The following is a 25,299-nucleotide window of genomic DNA, read 5'->3' on the forward strand; positions in this document are numbered from 1 at the left end:
TACCTACCTACACCCGCGTAGTCTATATAATAATATGTAATACGTTTTATACATTTCACAACATAATGTCAGTTGTACCTTGTACGCCCTAAGTGTAAATCAAATAGGTAGGTAATCTTTATTTCATATTTGTCATTTCGGATTTGTAAAAATAGAAAATTCACTGGACATATTATATAATGATATCGCGAGTCTTGCTTTTGCAGTAACATACAAAAAATTAAATTTTAACGATCAAGAGGTTCACCTTGTTTCCATCGAACTAAACCGTACGACGACAATAATAAACGGTAATAACATAACGTATTTGAAATGATTTTTTGACGCGCAGTAATCGCTAAATGAACACCTTATATTGAAATACCGTTTTAAAGTAATTACAGCGCACTATTTACCAGTGTATCGATTTATATTTTTGATATAGTTACATATAGGTAATTACATAAGTACATAACCTTGGCGAAACCGATTCGGTCTATAATTATTTATAGGTACATGAAAATAAGAGCAGACCCGTTTCAGATCTATATAAATATTGTCTAAAACGTGTTTTATAATTAATAGGTACATAATATTATAGTAGTTATGTCATCTAAATGTTCGAACGTACATCTATATTATTATGTATATGCAGTACGTACCGTTACCGACTGGTAGCTTATACCACGAAAAGTTGTGAATTTAAAATTGGTTTGATTACCGTTTAATATAATATAATATGTAAGAAGTGAAACAAGCGCCATTATAGTAGAAAGTTAATCAAATAAAATGGTTTTAAAGGTAAAATATATAGAAGCTGAAAAATAATGACTGTTGATTCTGAATTTGTATCAATTTAAATCGAAAAAGAACATTTGGGTGTAGTCGATTGATGTTAAAAGTGTGATAGGTGGTTTTAAGTATTCAGTACAATGAGTATAGGCGTACCATATCACGACTATACGCGTAACAATTAATTTATTATGACAAAATATTATTATTATCATTATATCATTGTCGTGTCATATCAATAGTATAGTCTGTGACGGGACGTATAACGCGTCTACTTACCGTCTTGGTAAGCGGCTGGTAACAGTCGGACCAACGCAGTGTTGACCGAGCCCCATCCGGGTTGCTGTAAGTTGTTGCAACTGCCGTCGAAGCTCCTGTACCGAGCTCGAGGGTTGCAAGGTATGCTGGTCAGGCAGACGTCGGCCACGTTTTGCTGGGCCACGCTCTGGGCGCCAGTGACCATCGTGCCACCGGCGGTGGCGGCGGCGGCTGGAGAGTCGGCTGTACCTGCGGAAAACACGAAAATCATGACGAAACAGACGTACAGATGGGTCGCGCGAACACTGCAGTTGTGCAGCGGGCACGGCAATGTCATAGCAGTTGTATTATTAGGTATTTGATTTTTTTTTTTGTTTTTCGTTTCGTCTGAAACACGCGGTGCTCGGTGAAACGGCACCGTGCGTCGGATTAGGCACGAGGATGGACGGTATAATCAAAAGTCGATTAAACTGCAACAGTTTCACGATGAGTGACCTTGTGCCGAATCATATTATTTTATTATTTATCTATTTTTTTTTCTCCGACGTGTTGAGGTGGAAATTTTGGCGGATACGCAGAACATTGCGAAAAAATTATCTAATCCTAATACATTATTGACTGCCATTGCGAGTATTAACTCGGATTCGGCAATTATTGGAAATGAGACAAGTGCTGCGCCCAATTAAAATCCCCCATAATAATTCCCCCCATTAATCCCCCCTATAACAATCTATAAATGTTGCGATATGACAAATTACAAGATGCGTGAGAGTATCGATGCAGTCTGTCGCGTATACAGTTTACCACCGTAATTTTCATTTTTATCTCTTATTTTCTCAGGTATTACGAACAATATCATCGTGTTTAAGATTTTACTTACTTATCGAAACATTTCATTAAATATTAATCAGTAACGAATTTGATTCAACTAGAAGTGATAGATAAAATATGTGCTTTATTGATGTGCATTGTATATCAAATAATTGCATTAAGCTTAATGTTATAGTACTAGGATATTAGGACACTAGGTAATAAGAAGTAATAATAGGTTATAGGTAATAGTTTTAAATACCACATAATATTAATACACGGATACTTGCCTAAAATGTGGGTACAGAGCAAAGGCAATTTAAAGGATGGATACTCGAGGATCTATACCACTTGAAAGTTTAAATTTGTGGTTATTTATCTGACCTTATACTTATAAGAACTACTATTGTAAAATGTATTAATACTGAATTTAAATTGAAAATGAAGGAATTTGAATAAAATGATCATTGGTAAGCTTATAAATATCAAATCCTTGAAATACCTTTCTTGTAACAGTAAATAATATTTTTTAAATTGAGATGAAATATATAATATTGGTAATGAAAAAACAATTACCGCTGAAAAATACCGTGCTTGTAGGTATAATCAATTTAATAACACATTAAGTGTAAATAGGCACGAATAAAACAATGGTAATATTATGTATAATATAAGACATTAAGACAATTTCTAGTTTTTCTTTTGGATTTAAAAAATAATAATAAGTGACCTAGGTACATTATACGAAAAAATAACGTAACCCATACAGAGTTGTGCGTGCTTTTCAATAATTTATAATATGTTTTTTATTATTTTTAAACTTGCAGAAAATATGTTATTTGTATTTAAATTAAATTGTATAAGGTACCTACATGTAAATTAACCACTTAATAATAAGTTAATTTTCCGTGACAATTAATATGTTAAATAGTCCGCTATCTAGCGGTAAGCAGAAGCAATCGTGATTGTAAAATTATAAGAACTGTTTCTGTTTAAACATAAAATATTTAATAATGCACCTAATTTAAAATATTTTCAAGAAACTCTGATTAATTGGAATAAACATTATTTTATGAATGCATTTCATTTGGAAATAATGAGCCAACACTTATGGTAATTAACTTTTAACTAATAGGCAACTATTTTTATACATACAATTAATATAAAATATTAAAATGTATTAACACTATATAATTTGATAATTTTCGTACAACATGCCTTTAAAATGTAAAGTTTCATATAATTCGAACGCGTTTTTATACATTTTAGCTACCCCTAAATTATGACGGATTTTCGTGACAGTAATTTAGAATATCATGTTTTTGCAGTTAATTTGAATCACATTAATATTATTGATCGGTTAGGGCAGATACTTCAATTCTAGTCACGGGTAGAGATACATAGATGGAAAGCTACAAGACACCCTCGGAAATTTGCCTGCACTGCCCGATAGATCGTCAGCAGAAAAATCCAAAATCAAATCATCGCACTCGTTGTTTGAGTGAACAACTTGGCGTAGGGGGACATATGTCTTATTTAATGTCTAGGGTAGCGGACCAAGGTCGGTCCGAGAAGAGGCTATTGGTCCCAACGGTTTTTCGTTAACCTGAATAATTGTATAATATGTAAGGGGGGTTAAGGTTGGGCCTCCTCGTCTGCCGCCTTCGGGTTCAACCAGTGTTCACAAATTGTGCACCCTAACAGGGCCTTGATAGTCTATGCACACACATTACACACTATAGACTATAGTACATGCTAAGAAAAGTAGTCTCGGGCACTTTCAGGGTTATCTAACGTTGTACATATTATTAATTAACCATGTTACTTGGGGGATCAAGCAATGTGCAAACAGTTTGGTCCCCTTGTAGTGGATATGCTACAAGGAAAAAAAGGGGCCTCGGGTCTCGTGTGGATGTGAAGTGTCCAACTTTGGGTTCCTCGAACCTGCAGTAGTTTTTTTTCCACCTAAAATCGCCGTACCGATTTTAGTTAATACCTATTATAGCTATTAATATGTTGATGGGATTAAAAAATCATTTAAAACAACCACCAGGACGAATTGTTGAGAACCATTTTCACATTGTCCTTGACGAAGATCGTGAAACGGGGCACTCCGTCGCAATCGATGAGCGAAAAAAACATATTTAGTGGGTGCCGACAATAAGTAATTTTTGTCGTGCGTGGCGCACCTTTGAACTGTTTGAAAACCTGATAACGATCACGCGAGTCACTATCGTCGTCGTCGTATATTATAATAACTTGTACGGGAAAACAGTTCAAGTGAAAGTTCTGCACGGCGGCGACGGTGGCGTAAAGGTCGTTTGGCGTGATAGAAGAAAGAGCAAAGCACGTCAAAACAGCAGACCGAAATGGACAAGCGAAAATAATATCTACGTAGTTAGTACACGAATTTTGCGACGTATTACGATACATCATAATAATTGTTTTGCAAGGACCTGCACGGTGTGAAATACGAACTTACATTATATTCAAGACCAGATTAAATATGGCTGGGAAGGGGGGGGGGGGTGGCACCGTCACGAGGTCCATTGATTTTAGGGGCCCATCTTTATCCAAAAAAATTTTTTTTAATGTTTTCTAAACAGTTTTCAAAAAAATTAAATTATTTTAGTAGGTTTAATTTTATACCACGAAAAATAACTATTACTAAATGATAATAATTATTAAATTGATATTCTAATAATTGATTACAATATTATGATGATTGATGAAGTTTATAAGATGGGAGTTGTGATGTACATGTCTACATTTTATTCGCGTAGATGATAGTCTTTACTATCTATATTATGATTGTACGCGTGGTAATAATTATTGATATTAGGTATTTTTAATCTATTCATGGGAAGTATGCGAAAATTGCATAATATTATTTTCCACATACACCCTGTATACCTCGTGTAATGTACGCCGCGATACGCTGTATGCGCGGCACCTGAAAAGTCGACGTCGTTGGCGTGCCAGCCGGTAAAAAACAAGCGAACTGTGAGACGAAGGAAACTCGGTGAGGCCATCTATTGTTCGAGACGCGGACACACGCGTGACCTCGAGGTACCATCATCATCATCGTCGTCGTCGTCGTCCAAACACACAATACAATAACATCCGGACATCGGAAAAACGTTTCCGATTCGTGAAATCGAAAGCGGACCGGTAGAAGAATAATACATAATATTTTAATACGATATTCAATTAATTATTGTCGAGTTGATAAGTCGCACGCCGTACTAACAATGACCGCCACCGTCTTTTCGTCCCGTGCTCGTGCTCAGATCGTTCGTCGAACACGATAATATTATTTATTAGCGACCGACTTGCTACCCGCATACAGGGTGCACTGGTCGTCCTTTTACAGTTAGGATACTATTGTTTTGATGGTATTATACAATATTATTTTTTATGTCTCGCTACCGGACCGTCGTGCAATGCTTGATCGGTGTGATATAGTGGCGGTAGGGGACTATAACGACATTTGCAGCTTACGTTTGCGGACGGGTGCTAGATGGATGCAGTGGTGGAGTGGTAGTGATGTAAGTGGTTTTGTGCGGATATATTAATATGTTATAATATTATAGAGGGGGAAAAAATCGTAATTCGTCAATAAATCAATAATTTGTATGATTCTATGATTCTGATTGCATTATATGTTATCGAATCGTAGACCGTGTGGTATCTGTGAAGTGGTCGCCGCAGCAGCCTTTCCGCGGTCGGTCAATGGAAGATAATATTATATTATAATAAATCGTTGTACGAGACGTGCCCGAAAAATAATTCATGTCCGTCTCCGGTGAAATTCGACCGGACGGATATCGTCGGCATATTATCGTCACGGCCTACACAAAGAGATTTCGGCGGTCGTCGGTAGTGTTATCGAAAAGAATATAATTATTGTGATTCCCCCCCCCCCGTAAACGCTTTGTATAATATAATATAAAACCTATAATACCTATACCTACATAATAATATAGTGGCAGTTCATGTTTTAGTTTCGATTTTCAATGAAAGTGATACTTTGCGATAAATTGAGGTTTCGAGATTTTCTTTTTCGTTGAACAAATGCAAAAATTACAAATAAAAGGTATAAGTATAATAATAATATTATACTTAACATTCATATAAACGTTTACAATGATTCATAATAGCAGTGTATGCATATATACATACGGTTCGTTTCGTATGATTGACTGAAATTCATTAATCACAACTGTTACAGTTACTTACTTAATAACCACTATAGTCTTATAATAGAACAATATAGATTATATATTATTACGTCGGAATGTTCAATAGTAATTGATATTTCGTTCGAATTTCTCTACTAGAAATTAATAACAATTTCACTATTATTATTTCTCCTTACAGTCCCATTGTGACTGCCACGAAAATTAATAAGCATTTTTGCAATTGCATTTTAGAGCATAATAATATTCGCACTAAATGATTAGCACACTTAAAAATAATATCTTGTCAATAATATAGACAAAACTAAAGATTAGAAAATAATTTATGCTCTCATTGAATAAAAAAAATAGGCGAAATTTCGAATTATAACTATTACATAATGGTAATTTGAAATTATTATAAAATATGAATCGTATAATATGTAATATTATATGGGTATTGTATTCGCGTTAAGGTACCTACGACTTACCACAAAATATTGATGTATCAATGTTGGTTATGTGTTAAAATGTTTCAAACTAAAATCATTAATAAACTTCAATCTATGAATATGAAACATATCATTTCTCGTTCAACGAATAGCAGCTATATCTTCGACACGAAGGTCGGGTAATTAAATTTGTTTGGTTCGTTGCTTACGAGCTAGGAAGTATGAAAATATGATCAGGTGTGTTAATATATCTCGAGTTAGATCACCGGATGAGTCTTTAAGAAGAAAAAACTACCAAAACGAAGGTTCTACATCAGATTTTACGTCGCTCATTTCATAATACTATAGCACCTAGATAATATTCTAATTTACTTTCTCGATTTAAAATTTGTATAATGCATCCGTGCGCTAAACGATTAATAAATTACGGAAATAAATAACTACCTAGGTAGTCTATAGCTATAGAACATTTAGGACCACGTATTTTTTTTATTTTATAACTTAGGTATGTCCTCCAAATAACTATGCTTGAGGATCCATTAATGAACCAGTCGTGGGTATTTGAGTGTTTACATTATTCGATTCTATTCGAACGTACGCTAAAGTCGCATACACAACGATTTGCATAATAATAATTAGTTGATTAGTCGCTTCAAAATCGTCGTATTATTTATCACCGTGCAGATAATTTGCTGCATAAATCTCAAATTTCAATCCAATATAGCTGCAGGTATGTTAAGGTTACATTATTTAGTCTTATTATAATACTATATACCTGTCTCAAAAATTAAGAGGTGCACCTATCATACTATGCGTTAGAGTTATGGTATTTCAATAATATTAGATGCCTTCAGACTTCACGATTCATACATCCTGAATTCCTGACAAATTTACCATAAAACAAGATAATAATATACAAGTAGGTACTTAGAATAATGACCTCAACTTCGTGATGACATTGATCATACAATTAATAATGCATATAGAAATCGATAATTGTCGATGGGGCTTCAAAGTGCGTATTATGAAGGAAATTTTTAGTAATTGCCTAATATTGTTTGTTATAATAAAACTAAGCCCAAACAATATTTAAAAAAAAATTATTATTAAATAATGTTTATTTTTGATAATATTTTATTTTGTATGAAATTTAAACTGTTTGTCTTAACTGCAATTAGATATAATATAGTAATGTGTTTCCCGAATGTCTCGTTTTATTGTTTGACACTCCTATAAGTTTGAATAGAAGAATCTTAAAAGTTACGTATTTCTCTGATGTTTAATTTAATTTTCTATTTAAACTTTCCAACTTAAGTCAATGATGAATTTAAACTAACGGCAGCTGGTCGTTTTTGGGCATTCTTATACAAGTTATTAGGTCCATAAAAAAAAAAAAAAAAACAGGTAAACACATGTGCACGTCCTGTTCCTTATAGGATGTTGTTATTCTTCTTTTTTTTTAGCGAAGATGACTAATATTATACTATTAATCTACACTTGTATAATAGACGTATAATACATTTCATAACTTTCAAAGATTAAATGTTATAACAATTTACGGTACAATGCGGTTCCGTGGTCGGAATAATCTTCAGACCGCAAATAAACAATAGGAACCCGGAACAATTGTTCAACCCGAATGGAAAAAATAAGCTAGGAACGCCTAATAATATCACTCATCATTTAATTGCGCCGTTCATATAATTAATACTATGGACTCGTTTATATTTTTCTCAACTTACCGATCCTTGAATTCCACGGCAAAAAATCTATGAAACTCTGCCTCCTGGTCCGGCCGTTCGTGTCGGTCTGGAACAACAATAATAAAACAAAATCAATCTATGTAAAATCTACAGTGTACCTATGTTATTAATATCTATATTGGTACAGATGAAACGTATCTTATATTATAGATAATTTAATATGGATCACGATCTGGTCGTGTGCGTGCACTTTCGCTGTCCGTTTCGATTTGAAATGCAAATAAGGCGACGGCGACATAATAATATTGTTATGACGTAATGCGTACAGCTATGTATGACTTCTACGCATTGACCACAACGACTTATATAGACACTTGCAAGTTACAACACGACCACGAGAGCTATTTTGGAACTTTGGGGTGGCGAGGGAGGGGGTACAAGTGAGCACACACGAAGCGCTTATCCGGAAACCGCATTGAATGAACCATCCAAAACTTTTAAAAACGGTTTTTATTTTTTTTACAAATTTTAATTCCTACTTCTCGATCGCGTCACGTCATATGCGGTGACGTATTTCGATATAAATTCTCATAAAATCATTAGCGCCTCTAAAGTGAGTTGTATGTCTATCATCACGGCAGTGCAGTGCCACGACAGCGAGGGTATCATCAGCTGGTTCGACGACACTGTGTATTAGGTATCGTGGAATACGTGGACGTACATTTTTAGACAATATAGCCAATGCAGGACATTTTGGATGAGACGATGGGTGGATGAGTGATGTTGTGGCTAAAACTAAACATTTACCATTTCCTGTCGTATGCCAGAGCACAAATATTGAGTGGGCACATTATATTATTAGCTGGGAGGCGTATAGTTAAAAAGGAGAAAACGAAATTAGAATAGGATTATACTATAATATTATAATGAAAGACAACAACATATTATCGTCATATTATTATATATTTATTTATTATGAGCAACTCAATGATATATGTTTACTGTGACCCATAGGTACGCAACTATTGTACGAGGATAAAATATGACTGTAAAATCCAACAGTGTAGTATAACGGCATACGCCTGTACCTAAATAGTATTGTATTTTATAATCGAGAGAAATCGGCGGAGAAGTGCTAACGTTCGTATAAAGTTAAACCTTAAGTGTAAACCTCTTAGACTCGCTATATAGCGTCATAAATATCATCATGTACGTTATACACTATTGTTGTGACCAACGACGTTTATTGTTTTATTCTCACTCTTATGTAATGCTGATGACCGTTTAGGACGTGATGTCTTACCGACGTGTCTTGCATATTATTTTTTATTAAACCCATTACCAAATATCGATAATAATAAAATTGACGATCCGTTGGACATAATATTTCTGATTAATATTTTTTTTCCACGTTTCTCTAATAATTATTGTATATTTTGATTGTTCGTAGGTAATGAAATTCTTTAATCACATAAAATATTTTTTGATTCATGGTAATATTTTAAATCCAATACTTATGGTATTGGTACTCGATATATTATTTCGTATGTAACACACGTATTTGAAATGTATTGATGACTGTTTACTATTTCGTAATTTATTATGATTTAATGTGAAATTGTATAGGTACGGAAGAAAAACCACACGAGAAAACGTTGAGTGTAAAGTATTATTAAACCGCCTGCCTGATACGAGTTCAAAATTTCTCTTACTGAAATTGGCATTTGCGAAGCACCGAATACGATTGGTTTAGAATATCAAATAGCTATAAATTATGTGAACTTATTTTTAAATAATAAACATAAATCTAGTACCTATCCCCATTAACTTTTGATTGAATTAATTTTAATAAACGGTTTATTGTTTATACTTTATATAATATTTAAACAATTTCAGCTAAGTACGTTTATTCATATAAATACTGAAAATTGTATAACTAATTGGAATATTATTTTTTTTTTAAACTATAATTTGTATTGTCTAATACAATAGCCATTATCTCAACTCAAGGGTGTTCGTGACTAGAAGATTTTAAAAACCGATTACTTTTTTCATAAACTGTGTACTAGATCGAAATTGAATTTAATAAATCGTGTGAAATAAATTAATAAAGAATTGTAAATACTAAGTATGCAGACAGCGCGATGAAACAATAATTGATGACTATTTCAGATTATAATATGATATCGCATAGGACTATAGCAATCGTGCATTATACGTTTTAATTTAGGTTACCAGCTATTCTTAACATCATAAGCAAATTATCTACAAATCTAATAAAAGTGTTTTAATACTATTATTGTTTTATCGTGCGTATAGGTACCGGCGAGAATAAGAAATTTAGCGTCAGTTTGAAAATCGTAACACTTTCCCGGATATTTAAATCGTATGCGAAACATACAGTAGGTACGTCCTATGTATAAACAGTTTTCATTCTCGTTCAATTTTCATTTTTAAACTATTTTACGATCACGTTATTACGTTTATCATCGGAGAAATCGCAATGGTAAATTTACGTTTTAAAATTTTAGTACTGCAATGCAAATTATTATATACATGCAATTCAATGATGTTTATATATATACAACACACACGTACACTATAAACGTATTAGTGCCGGAGCCACGTACCTGCAGCAGCAATACATACGTGATGTGCAGTTCACTACTGAATCCAATGCAGTAAAATAAAATGTTAAAGTAAAATTTTTTTTTCTATCACGGAAACGATTTTATTTTTCAATGAAAGGTTACTACCTTATATATACAATATACGTAAACACTATTATGATGAGTATATACCTGTTAAGTACCTGTTTTCGGGATAGTGCCGTTCGCCGTACGTGGTACATAATATAATGATAAATAATATTATAACACGTGTCCGTGAAGTTGGGCCTCCCAAGACATCAAGTCGATTCCAAATAGTGGCGAATAAGTATCGAAAAAGTCGCAAAATATTTTCACCGATTTGGAGCCGATTTGACAACTTGAGGATTTACGTGAAATCTACACACTCCTCCAGTTTAGGCATATTAAAGCTCGAATTGCAGAGAAAATATCAAGTTGGAAATTATTATAAAACTTTGTTTGCATATAATATTTGTAAATGGAAGAAAGTTGAAAAATATTGGCACTGCAGGGCTGTGATCATCTCGAAAATTTTTTTTCAGGGGGAGGATGGGGTCAATTTCATGGACGTAATTAATAACGATGGTAAAAATATAATATGATAAAAATATATTTGAAATGTATATATTGTGTATTATATTATACATAATATGAGTAGGTACTTATATACATGTCGCGTGTGTAACTGCGGGTAGCCACTATCCTGATGGGCACAAGTACAGGTTTATACATAATATAATACATTATAATATAATAATATGATAAACTGCCATAATAATAATAATATGTATTGACGATATCTAAAAACGGTCGACGGACGATGGGGTTCGCGCGGGACTATATATACAACGCGCGCTCGTTACAATAATATGCAGCAATTACGTGCGTTTAATATTATAATATGTACACCTAATTATTGCCATTATAATAATTTGTACCGTTTTAATATTATCATATTATCATTATATATTTTTTTTATCATGGGTGCCCGGTGAAACGTCGGAGCCAGATCGATCGCTCTCGCGGGGGAATCTCTGCTGCAGCGGTCGTCGGCGAACCGCAATGTCAAGATCGCATATATGCACACGCGTACATTACAATATGCCCACACACGCCCGTCGCATATTATTATATACGATGACAAAACGGTAGAAAGTCGATTTGCATACTCCGCACGCGTTTCGCGTACCTAGTAAATATCCGAGTCCGTTTTAATACTATATGACACTGCATCAGACAATGGACCGCCGCCGCCGTGGCACGCGACTTTTCGAAACGCGCCGCGCCCACCCCCCCGACGACAGTGTCGGTCTTGTCCGGGTCGGCCGTCGGCGAAAAAAAAATTATCTCAAACCGTATATTAATACCGCCGCATGAACACATAATACATATATATCGATATAATAACAATTTAGTGTCGGCCGACGTTAGATACAGGCATATGGCTGGTAATATTAAATAATAAACAATATAATATCGTTAGGTCGAACGTAGTGGTTAACCGAAGCGACCGGCCGGATAATTCGAGTTATATTCGATAATCCGAATTATCCGAGTATAATACGCGACTATAGGAAGTCCTAGGGACCGGGGAAAAAGTGTTTGGAGTATCGACGATTTCGAGTTGACGAAGTTCAAGTGAACCCACGTCTGACTGTAATAATAATATGCCTGCTCATAGGGGTGACTTATATTAGCGAGGGCTTAGCCCTAGTGGTAAAATATTGTACCGACTAAATTATTATGATATTTCATGATCGAGCATAATATTATTATATTATCGTCGTCATATTTTGTTAAGAATTTTTGCAAATGTCTTATTATTTTCACCATTTCTAGCAGGTGCTTTCCATAACATTATAATGTTATAGCTGTTCGATGACACGTTGATACAAAGATGCCCAACATATTACCCAAAAAAAGTAAAAACTTTTAAACATAAAACTTCCTCGAAAGAAAATAACTATAAAAGTAATTTCAAAAAAACCATCGTTTGACGTACTTATTTTGTTTTGTTATTTTATCTTAATATATTGCACCATTTGCACCTACTTATAGGCTATAGTATAATCGGTTTTACTATATTAATATCATGTCTCTTTCAAGTAATAGCTAATTAAAAATTCTAAATTATAAGAATTGCGTCATGATATAGACTATAGTATGGTTTTACTTTTAGAAATTAAAAAAAAAAAAAAAACAAAAATATAAGAAGAAGCTACTTTGATTTAAAATGTAATAGTAAATCATAAAATATTGGGCAGGACATCCTTTTTATTTTCACTCATCTGGTCACATAATATTATATAATACGACACAGTGGCGATGTGCATTGTCACACGATTAAACCTATCTGTGGTAGCACATTATAATAATATACTGCATGATAATTATATTATGCAAGTCGCAGTCGACGGCCAAAACAAAACGCAGCACAACAAAACGGTTTCCGGCGTATATTTTTTGCGCGTTTCACAAACTCGACGACGATAATGATAATGATGATAATAATATTATAAATAATTATCAACGCGTATTCGTCGTGACCACAGAAAACACGCATATACGGTATAATAATATATCGTACACCTATATACGGTATATACCTGCGACGCACTGCATCATATACCGCGTAATACGACAGCAACACGTGACCCTTACCGCGACCCATACCTACCTCAACACCGCCGCCCGCCGTAATGTTATTATTATTATTATTATCTGTGCTGCGGCCCAAATGCGCGAAGAAATAATAGAAAAAAAAATATAATATAATAATAATAATAATATTATACTGCACGATCGTGATACCTACGCGTTTAGTGTGAGATCCATAGAATAAACGCGAGTTGAGACGTGCATCGATATAATATGTATAAAGACGCCACTCGCGATATAAATTATGTTATTATAATAATAATAAATTATTATATTATTGTAATGTTTGCAGTGTGCATTGTATGTTATTATACATACGTATATATAGATCGTGCGAGAGGTTTCCGTCGCTCCATAACCGCATGGTCTCTGATGATATATCATCTGCTAATTAATGAAAGATGCTCGATTATGATAATATAATTTATATTGTACCTGCGTTTGAAACGACAGCATCAAGAGAAAAACCGACGCGCGACGACGGTTAAAAAACTATATAATATCATTACTGTTCTTGTACAATATATATGTAGACAGCTATATTATTATATGGCGTTAAATTCCTTTCCGATTGTCATCAACTATACAGTAATAAATAGGCGAATATTACATATTATTATTATATTAAACAGCCATAAAATATTATGTAGATAAGTCTTTTGAAACAGTTTATATTTTTATTACTATGATAATATCATTGTAAAAAAAAATGAACTGTCTTCTTCGTCGTCTGAACGTCGTCGACACCGCACTATTATCTCCTATGCCGGTTAGATATAGATGTAGTGCACGGCACATTCCTATATAATAATGCGACATTAATTGGACTAAAACGAATCTCAATATACCTACGAATATTAAACTCAGCGCCGAACGTGCCTCAATTAACTATACTAAATAACAATAATAATTATTATGTTACCAAAACGAAAATTGTTACCCGGTTGACATTGGACTCTTTGGTTAAAAGACTATGCGTACGCACATGCATATTACGGCACTTAAGTAAACAAATGGCGGAATTATTGTAATACGATAATTACCTAATCTGTGCAACGTTAAATGGTCTTGACCTAAAATCCGCACAACCGTCTTTTTTATGAATAACCAAAAAAAAAAAAAATCTCGTAAATCTGCTGCACCACGACGACCATTTATGGGCTTTTTATCTTGTACCCGGTACGTTATTTCGTCGGTGCGATTTGCATTTATCAATATATACCTACGTCGTCTACAGCAGCAGTTGTCTCGCGGTGCATATATTATTATTATTGTGTATATCATAATAATGTCATGTAAAATTTGCATTTATCTTCATACATTATACAGCGCACACGAACCGTTATAACGATATTTTATTTCCGGACATCTGTGCCAATAAAACCGATGACAACTTAGGTACTGTTGTATTATACGTCCGAGATGCAATGCCGCGTCGATATTTTTTTAAAACGTTTGCGTGTACGAAACGACAATACTCATAATTATTATTAGTATCGACGACATTATAATAATAATAATATCGTATCTCACGTCTGCAGGCCAACTTGTGAAAGATGGAACGTATGTGTAAATTATATTAATATCATGCAAATGCCGCGTACACCTCCTATGTATAAAAAATACAATAGCTTCGGGTATATTTTCAATGGCACCGTTGTTATTGTATACGCCTATTTAATACATTATTATTATTACTATTATATTATCTGTGTTGACTGTCAAGTCTCCGCAAACAATATCCTAATGAATTTGTTAGACGATGATTATGAAGATCGTATTCCGAACTCGATACAGTGTTTGTAGGCGCGTACATGATGAACGATGTACATGATATACGTCCACGCTCGTTTCACAATCCAAAATTTTTTAATATTATACTATAATCCAAACGTTTTAAAATTGTAAAATTACTTAATATATTAATTTATTTGTGTCGTAATCGTTTTCATATTTTCTTGGAAATAAAATGTGCACTAACCATTTAACCGAACGTAGGCGATGATTCAATTCGCGAACACAATCTCATTGGTAATAAATATTAAGTGTTATGTTTTTTTTCCGTGTAAAAATGACGATCCGTTAAAACCAAGCTAAACTCATGGCACAATAATAATATAATAATAATAATAATAATAATAATATATAGGCGTAAGTTTCACAACAGGCAGCGGTTTGCGCCACAACACGTCAAAACGTGCAGCAGTTAATGTGTCCGAGCAATTAAATTCCTTGTTAAAAACTAATTGCCCCCGCATAATAAAATAAAAATATATTATAATTGATAACAACAATAGCGCCATTAAAACAAAACAAAATACATAATGTACGCAAGTACACAGAAGTCATTGACTAGGTACACTTTTTTTCCAACATTCTAAAATTTTAGTCGAATAAATTCCTTGGAACATTCGTATCTCTGTGTTACATCGTTTATGGTCCACTCGTGACCAAGGTCAGTGATCTAATGGCCCCCGCATATTTTTCGGCAAGTGGTGGCTATAATATATCTGATACACATATTATAACATACCTTTATAATATACGTATTATTATAACAACTCAGGTACTAAACAGTAAACGTTATACCATCGTAATAATAATATAGCATGTATGTTGTACATATTATTTTAAACGATTTAAAGCACTTTATTATATTTTAATAAAAAATTATAAGACGTGGGTCAACGGCAGCACACAGGGATATAATACGCATTGATAAAATATGTTTTTTAAAACCTTGACATCAAAAACACCATCTAAATCAAATTAAATTTCAGTTTCGTCATCTGAAGATTTTATTTTGAAAAACAATAATATATTCAAAAAATATATATAGGTAAATAATAAATAATAATAACATCACTTGAGTTTCGTACGATCAGATTAAAAAGGTTATCGGCAAGTTGATTAACTGACAGACGACAGTGATTGAGTGATAATAATGGTCAACATCTTGACGCGAACCACGTCAAAACGAAAATCGAATAAAACGGCGTTCGAAATGAATTAACAAACCAAAATCATCGATATAATATAATATATCATGGAACTCCGCTTTTGGATGTGCCTATATACCTATAATATACTAAACACGTCGCTAATATAATAATAATAATAATAATAATAATAATAGTTTGAAACTAATACGATTTGAAAACAAATACAATAAAGAACACGTGGTTTTAGGTCAAGACCGTCTGGGTTAAGACTATCTGTGCGGCCAGGAATGTCCACACTCCGCGTAAAGCTGATCAGTAGTTTTGCTATTAATATTGTTTCGTCACACGCCACAGCAGACTGTACGAGATCATTATTATATATAGGTGCGTTGGTGTCATTTCTTTTGTAAAATTATGAAGTCGTGACTGGTCTTCGCGAACGGTTGTCTCGATTTGAAAATATGTACGACAGTAAAAAAAAATAACTTGTGTTAGTTTACTGGGTGTAAACGCGCCGAGTAAATAGCAAAGCAATAATATAATAATATATCACTATTATATTACGTTTCCGGATTGCCAAGATGGTATTCGTATAAGATCATGTTTAGAGCAGTAAAACGATTTTCCTTCAAACATCATAGTACGCGCTATTATGCAGACCTGACTGGATCGTCAAAACCTTATATATATGTTGAAATTCATTTCACAATTTATATAACTTGAAAAGATGAGAGAAAAAATGTTACACTGTTCGTCGTTTAGTGCGTTTTAATGTTTTTGTAAACACGCTATTCGTTGTTATTAATTTTATTTCGAAAACAAAAGTTTATAGTGTGTATTGCATTTATTTTATTAATGTACCTATATATTATATTGTATGCAGGTATAATACCAATGTGCGTCACTATGAAATCATCGAGAGACTAAAAAAAGGCTTAGTCTCGTGAGGCGCATATATCTTAATATTATAATAGATTAAAAACAATAAATAAATTTGAATCTGAAAAGAACTAAAACACGGCATATAAACATTAAAAATCCTTCATATTATTATGTAATTTATGTGGTACCAATATTTCTGGTGTTTTGTGAAAGAATCGAACACGCGCGGTGTATACAATATTATGTCTCAATGTCATAATATTCATCATTTACAATAGCCTACATGGATTTTTACTTATATTCAAAAAAAAAAAAAAATATGCGTAAGAAATTAGCATAAGTTTTTTTTTCGTCAATCTAAGCGTGCCATTCAAAAATCAATACCTGTACAATATGCATTGTAGTCCTACCATTTATGACTTTTGTGTATACATATTATATTCGCGTTTGAAAATGAACGACTCTGGTGCTATATTACCTACATGGCTATATACCTATATATAAATATAATAATGAAATGGCAATATGTAGGTAGTGCGAGTATACCAGTTTATGACGAATAGGAACTTGTAGGTAATGGGTGGTAATGATATGATCATACCGCGATGAACCTTACTGCACTCAATATTGATTTTAGTCATCATCACCTATCGCACACTGTATAATGCTTATTATTGCATTAAACTATCATCACGCAGAACCGACTGTATATTATACATAAATATATGTGTTTATTATATTGTATATTTATACGGCGTGTCAATTTAAATTGCCGCACTAATTATTACCTAAGTAAATGTGTGTGTTAAAAAAAATTGTTCAATATTTGAACTATTTACCACACGAAAATGATAATTATTTGTTGTTTCACAGCGCCTGTTAGGTATTCAAATTATTTTAACGACAACTATTATTTTCAATTTCGTAATCAGGGCATCACAAGTGTGTACTTTTCTATTAATATTTACTTAGATCGGCGGAAAAATAAAGGAATTCAGCAAGGGGGAAAAGGTATACCGCAAAAGTTGTCCAAACTTTGTTCTACGTAATGTACGCTTATTTATTCAGTTCGATGTATTCGATAGAAATACATCAATATTTTTGGAAAACTGTTGCGCTCTTAACTATTATAAATAAAACATGTACCTATATTATAGGTTGCCATTAAAGACGGTACCTATAAAAATCTCTACGCCTACCAAAAAAAAAAGTTATAGGATATAAATGGTTTGTAAAAATATGGATAGTTGTATAATTAATTATATTAATTCATACCCACATCATATTAAAAAAAAAAAAAAAAATTTTCTTTCAAAAACATAAAAATCTACTCAGAAAACGAGAGTGTATAGCCACAGTCACTAGCTAAATAGATCACGCCGTGCGGACCTATACCTACAACTATAATATTATTATATCGCACGTCATTTCGAGCATAAATCATCGCTCGGACGACGCACTACAGTACTTGAGGACGGTTCGCACGATATTAACGATGACGTCTCGAGACGCCCGTCCAAACAGACAGTGGGGAAAAAAAAAATAAAACATCGAAAACGGTGAGCACAATACAAAATATGTTATTTGTTTTTCGCGATAATGGACTTATCACACGCGTCGTACAACAGGTACGTTATGCGTATGCAATATAATATTAGTATAATACGTATGATAATAATTACGGGCCACGTCCGCGGCCGTCGTTTATAATAGTAATAATAATAATAATATACCTCTATTATATTATTACCTATGCGTATTATAAATAAAAAAAAAACAAAAAAAACGCCATTCGGTCGTGACGGCCCGCGGTGGAGGCGCTGCTGGACCGCGGAGCGTTCGGGCGCTGTAGCAAGTTCAAGGTCGCGCGGTGTTCGTTGTGCGCCGGGACGCGGAGAACGAGACGAAAAACACGCGTCGCGGCCGTCGACGTGTATAGAGAAACGTCTCAAATAAAGACAGAAACGCCGCCGCCGCCCCCCGATGACAGCGAGTAGCGACGACGATGTTATCATTATTGTTATTATTATTAAATTATCATTATTGCTATATTATAACTGCAGAATTACCAGGCTTGGCGCCCGTGTATACTGCTGCAGTTTTGAAAGAAATTGATAGTTTAATTTTAGGTATCTCATTTTATCATGTGTTAACTAATTATTATTGACGTTTTTTTTTTTTTAATTACTTCTTACGACGTAGAGTTCGTAATAATTTGCATAGTATAATAATATTCGAACATGCATCTTTTGTTTCTAGTTAGATAATAATAGGGATTAGGGGTTGAAAAAATAAGATACAAACACGCCGAGTCTCGAGGAATCTATTGATAAAACTTTTATTGAAAACGGTCCAGCATATTCTTTGAACATTATGATAAATAGAGGACAAAGAAAGTTTATTTTTATATATATTATTATTGTATAATTCAGAGGATTTAAAACACCGGGGAAACCGGCCGACAGATCTAGGGAGGTGTACCTACATTAAAAAGCAGCGTAATACGTTACAATAATAATAATTACAATAACATAAAACATAATAATAATAATAATAATAATAATAATAATAATAATATTGTGATTGATACTGTTACAATGCGTTTCATCGAAACAAGTCGTCCGGAAAAACGGTCGGCGGCACTCGCGCTAGAATATTTTTTGCCGCCGCCGCCGCTGCTCCCTTTCACGCCGCGCCGCTGCTCCCAATGTCGCGCCGCTGCCGTTTGCCCTTGTCCGTCCGCGATGTTCGTTTCGTTTGTAAATATTATTGTGTACGCGTCGGATGAGTAACCCGTTCGGTGTGTGTGCTCGTCCTCATGCATCGTCTTTGATATAATAATATTATAATAGTATAACACCTAGTCATCCTCACCCGCGATTTATGGGTTCTAAATATCTTCCGCGTCGGGATTTGTATAATATAATAAATACACCTATATATCGTTTATATAGCACACACACACACACACACACACACACACACACACCAATAATGATAATTACGCCGTGATTAATGCGTTCGCGTCCGCGTTCGTATGGTATAGGAAAGTATAATATTATAATTATGTAAATGGTACATATTATAATATTATACACATCACATCATCATTATCATATACAGAGCGATACTTTCATCGCTAAACAGTAATTTTATATTATATAGGCGGAATTCGTGTTTTTCAATATATTTCAATTTGATCATAAATCATTTTACAATACTCGATGTTTTTGTGGACAAAATTAGGTTTTGATTTTTAGTCGACCCGAGATCGAAGTGCACTGCTCCGTGCAGCGTCTTGAATTTATAAAATTCAAGTTTGAAGCTAATAATTAACAATATATTATATTCTGGAACCCGATTTTAGCGACCGGTTTTCGTTTCGTTTGATACGGCGAGATTTCGTACCGTACGTCGTCAAGTTGCAGTCGCGTGTTTATTTGAAAAACAAAAATAAAACGTTTCCGTGCATCGACTCGGTCGCTGCAGTCATGACGAATATTATGATAATGATTTTTTAATATAACGGTTCGAATAATAATAATTGTTATTGTAATATGCATTTGGCTATTTACCAGCTATACCTGTCTACGGATTTTTACTATTAAATATGCAAACATTTTAATATTCAGAAGTTTAGATAAGTAGATAGTTTTGCTCACTATTTTGTTATCTATAATAATATAATAATAATGTCTGATATTTTAAATTAAATGTCTCTAATAAAGATATTTTTAATATATTTTATTTTGTACGTAATATGATAACCACGTAAATTTGACCGACAATTAAAAAAAAAATATATGTAATATATACATAAGTATTAATTAAATTAATAAATATTCAATGATATCAATATTACCTATACCTATACTACCTATAATACCTATACAAAATGGTATAAATGAGCTTTATTAAGAAGAAGTTTAGAAATGTAATACGTATCAGTAATAATAGTTATATATTATTATCAGTCTTAGATAATATGTAACTTTAAGGATAAATAAAATTTTAAATATTTTTAGTACTTATATATGATCCAAATTTAGCGTAGCACATTAGCACATCACTCAAGATGTGTATACTTTTCTTTTAAAAATCGTTTAAAAATAAAATACGAGTGAATAAACTAATGGGGGTGACTACTGACTATCACTTTGGTAATAAATTAAGTTTTTCATAATTTATTCATCAACAAAATTGAATAGATTTAAATTCGATAAAATAGAATAAATATACTAATAAGTAGGTAATAGGCACATTATAGTTTATACTATGATTCTCTTTTTGATAAATAAATGCATCCAACTCGTTTGTTTTAAAAAATAAATTAAATCTATTTACTGTAATTTATCAATTATAAATATATATAAATACCCATCAGAAATCACGAAAATATTTTAAGCATTACCTACGAAATTAAGCACCATAACATTTTTTTATTATTATATAGTCCACCTATAACACTGGTCATTACATATTATAATATAATTTATTTATTTGTTTGTTTATTAATCAACGGGTAATCACCCTTTTGGTAAATATAATGTAAATTAAATTAAAAAACATTATAATAATATTATTGTGTGTGCCATAAAATATCGGAAAATATTATAAGATTCAAATCACCATAACAATATTGCAAGTATATTATTATACATTTATAAAAACATAAAAATGTTGCCCTAGTAATCCAATTGGGATATAGAAAATACGTCCCGCGATAACAAACCCGTCTTAAGCGGATTAATTAACCGCAATAACCAAACTATACATAATTATGAGTAAATAAGTAGAAAATATGTTCAATACGACGATGATGATACAACGCGACAACGCGTTTGAAATACATAATTTAGAATACTGTGCACGATAATTTTATTTAGGTGCCTACTGCGATGAACTTACCGAAGAGGCGGGCGTGTAGATGACGGCGGCGGTGCACAGAAGAAGCACCGCGTACTTCATGACTTCCATCTGATATTTTGTCAAATCCACTGGCAAAAGATTTTTTTTTTTTTCAAAAAGATGGAAAAATTAGAGAGACGAGATTTGAAAAACCGTGTTAATTATATTGTTATTATTGCTTTATAGTTTTAGAAAAATGTACGACGACGTACACTTCGATATCGGATAATATGGATAGTAATAATTATAATCAAAATAATAAACTGTGTGCATGTGAGCTGGTACCTACATATATCTGATTCGTTCGCGTGTGTGTACGACTTGGGAGCGCAACAACGATAGTGAGAGTGAACCGACGGTCACTTTCGATGTGCCGCCGAAGCCGAAGCCGCCGCCGTACGAAGAGGAGGCGCTTGCTGTGTGTGTGTGTGTGTGTGTGTGCTCGGCCGTTCGCAATTACGTAATTCCAACCGGCCAGCGGAGCCGCACGCCGGGCATAGGTATACCACGTCTGTTAGGTGGTTAGGTGGCTAGGTATACACTATTATACAGCTAGGTACATTATTTTGTTCTGCGGCGTTTCGTCCGTATCAGATCGTTGTGACTTTCGGACCTATCGTGTTTGTCCATATAATAATATGAACCTGCTGTAATATTATAAGTATTTATCAGTATATTTCAGTATATTTCGTAAATCATTATTAATAATTATAATTTATACCAATAATATAATGTTTAATATAATACAGTGAAGCCAAACTATAATATTATATTAATATGATAATATGAGGAAATTTTCGAATACCATCATATTGACAATGATTAACGAATTGTACTACAATATTTCTATTATAATTTTGAGTGAATAATACTTTTCTTGTTTTATTATACCTATACCTACACATACGAGGAAACATGTTTCGCTCCTCGGGGTGTATACCAGCTATACCTTTGTAATAGTATAGGTAGGTATAGTCATGATAAATAAGACGTGGTAAACACTTGTAAACCCACTTAGAAAATACATTGTGCTAATTGCATATACATCCAACATATTTTGAGATGATTAATAATTATTTTCTGTCCAATATCGACAATAACAAATACCTAATAGTTAAATCAACTATGGTCAGCAAATTGAATTATTTCAATGGCACGAATATTATACCTATCAGGCTACAGCCGTATCGATACGGTTTGAATTTGAAAGTTAAGACTCAACAATCTGTAATAAAAATAAGTATACATGTTATGTAGATTAATATTATTCACAGAAAATGCGATTACTCGAATTTCACGTATCTACGTGTCATCAGCCCCTCCACACATAGGATTTTGACATTTTTTTTGGAAAATATTTAATATGTAATTTATTGTGGCGTGCAAATCAAACTCCGGATATTCGTACTTACTACCGGGTCATGATTTTTTTAGATCAATAGTAGGTACCCCAGGTAAAATCCCCTAAGTTCTTTATACCCCTACCCCTATATTATATACTAGGCGGACAAATATAACCAGAAGAATAATACCTCCATGTGTGGGTACGAATAACCTAGTAAATGTATACCCCTGGTCAGTGGCGTGACCAGAGGGTGAGGTTTTAGGGGTTGCTACATCCGGAGGTGTTATCCCATAGTTGTTCAATAAAGGCCCTTATTTTTGTCTTTGGTATTACCACCACAACCTAACCTAACCATAAAGTTTCAGTATCAGCTGTAATGCAAATAAACGCTAATAATTTGTTGAGAAAAAATTTGAAAAAAAATGTTTTTGTTAAATATGGGGAAATTGGAGTCACGTGTCAACAAGACACGCTCCTCCACCTGATTGTTGATAAAATGCCTGAATAAAAAACCAACAAATTATAAAAAAGTTAGGATGCAAATACACGCTAATTCCATGCCAAATAATCCCCCAAAAAAATTTTTGATTTCCATGTATGGGGCGGACTTTCGGAGACAAATTGGTAATAATAATGCAGTATGGACAATCCTTATTATATATTATTCAGTTGGTATACGTAAGTTGTACACCGAGATGAGTCATTGTAATTTGTAATTGTTGACAATTATTAACAAATTATAATATTTTAATTCTAATAGTTAAATTTCCACAATCAAGATATTATGATATTAAAAACTTACAGTGACAATAAGTGTATATGCTATCAAACTTTTCGTAAATAAAATATTATTTGAAACTAGAGTATTATAAATTGCAACTTCGTCATCTTCCGGAGACTTTAATGATAGGCTATAGGTGTAATTATTTTATATAATATTATTGTACACCACAAGGACGAGGCAGATAATAACGATATTAATAAACTAATTTGACTTTAAGAAATACGTGTTTACAGATAAAATAATAATAAATTATTATAATAGCAATCAATTGGGTTTAATCCATTCGAGAACTTTAAAATTACTTCTAGCTTGCAGGATAAGAGTATAATATTGTTTTTACAATTGTTTTACCCTTCAAAAAAAAAAATAATAATACAATTTTCCCAAAGAAATGTAATTTTTTAACACTTTTTTTTTAAAACTTGATCATACCTATATAATAAAACTTGTACCATTCTCGTAACAATTTGCATTGTTTATATTAACGGAATCATTCATGGTGATACTCTACTATTTAAATGTTTGTTCTATAGTATTAACTGATTGATAAATGTTATGATGATCTCAACTATTTATGGGATTTTTTAAAAAAATATCAACGTTACGTTAAATAGTTAGCGTAACTAATAATATAACGTAACGTAAATATTTTACGTAGCATAATATGTACCTACATCATGTCATCGCGTAGTAAATTAATTTAGATATGTCTAATTAATTCATAACAAAATAATTAGCTAAGTAATATTAGACGTAGTATAGAACTAATAATGCGATGTCAGAGGATATTGAACTTTAATCTTTTTCATATAACATTGGATAAACAATACAAAGAACTTTTCAAAATAATTAAACAGAAAAAATAAAGCAATACAAATATTTCAATTAACAAATAAAATACAATAAATCATTTTAATTAAATCATTATATCATTTAAATGTCTACTCATAACACTGGACCAGAGAAGAACATTTTTAG

General features: G+C 32.9%; 1 protein-coding gene across 1 annotated transcript; it reads right to left on the reverse strand.

The window, feature by feature from the left end:
• Positions 1 to 8: 8 nt before the first annotated feature.
• On the reverse strand, positions 9 to 22,573 carry LOC103311499 (peroxidase-like protein). Its single transcript, XM_008191136.3, has 3 exons — positions 22,193 to 22,573; positions 8,212 to 8,278; positions 9 to 1,278 (listed from the first exon to the last, which is right to left on the reverse strand). The coding sequence occupies exons 1-3, from the start codon at positions 22,259 to 22,261 to the stop codon at positions 1,043 to 1,045; spliced, it is 372 nt and encodes a 123-aa protein (XP_008189358.2). The 5' UTR covers positions 22,262 to 22,573; the 3' UTR covers positions 9 to 1,042.
• Between the last annotated feature and the right edge of the window lie 2,726 nt (positions 22,574 to 25,299).

Source organism: Acyrthosiphon pisum, unplaced genomic scaffold (assembly GCF_005508785.2).
Source record: "Acyrthosiphon pisum isolate AL4f unplaced genomic scaffold, pea_aphid_22Mar2018_4r6ur Scaffold_2850;HRSCAF=3380, whole genome shotgun sequence".
Taxonomy (NCBI): Eukaryota; Metazoa; Arthropoda; class Insecta; order Hemiptera; family Aphididae; genus Acyrthosiphon; species Acyrthosiphon pisum.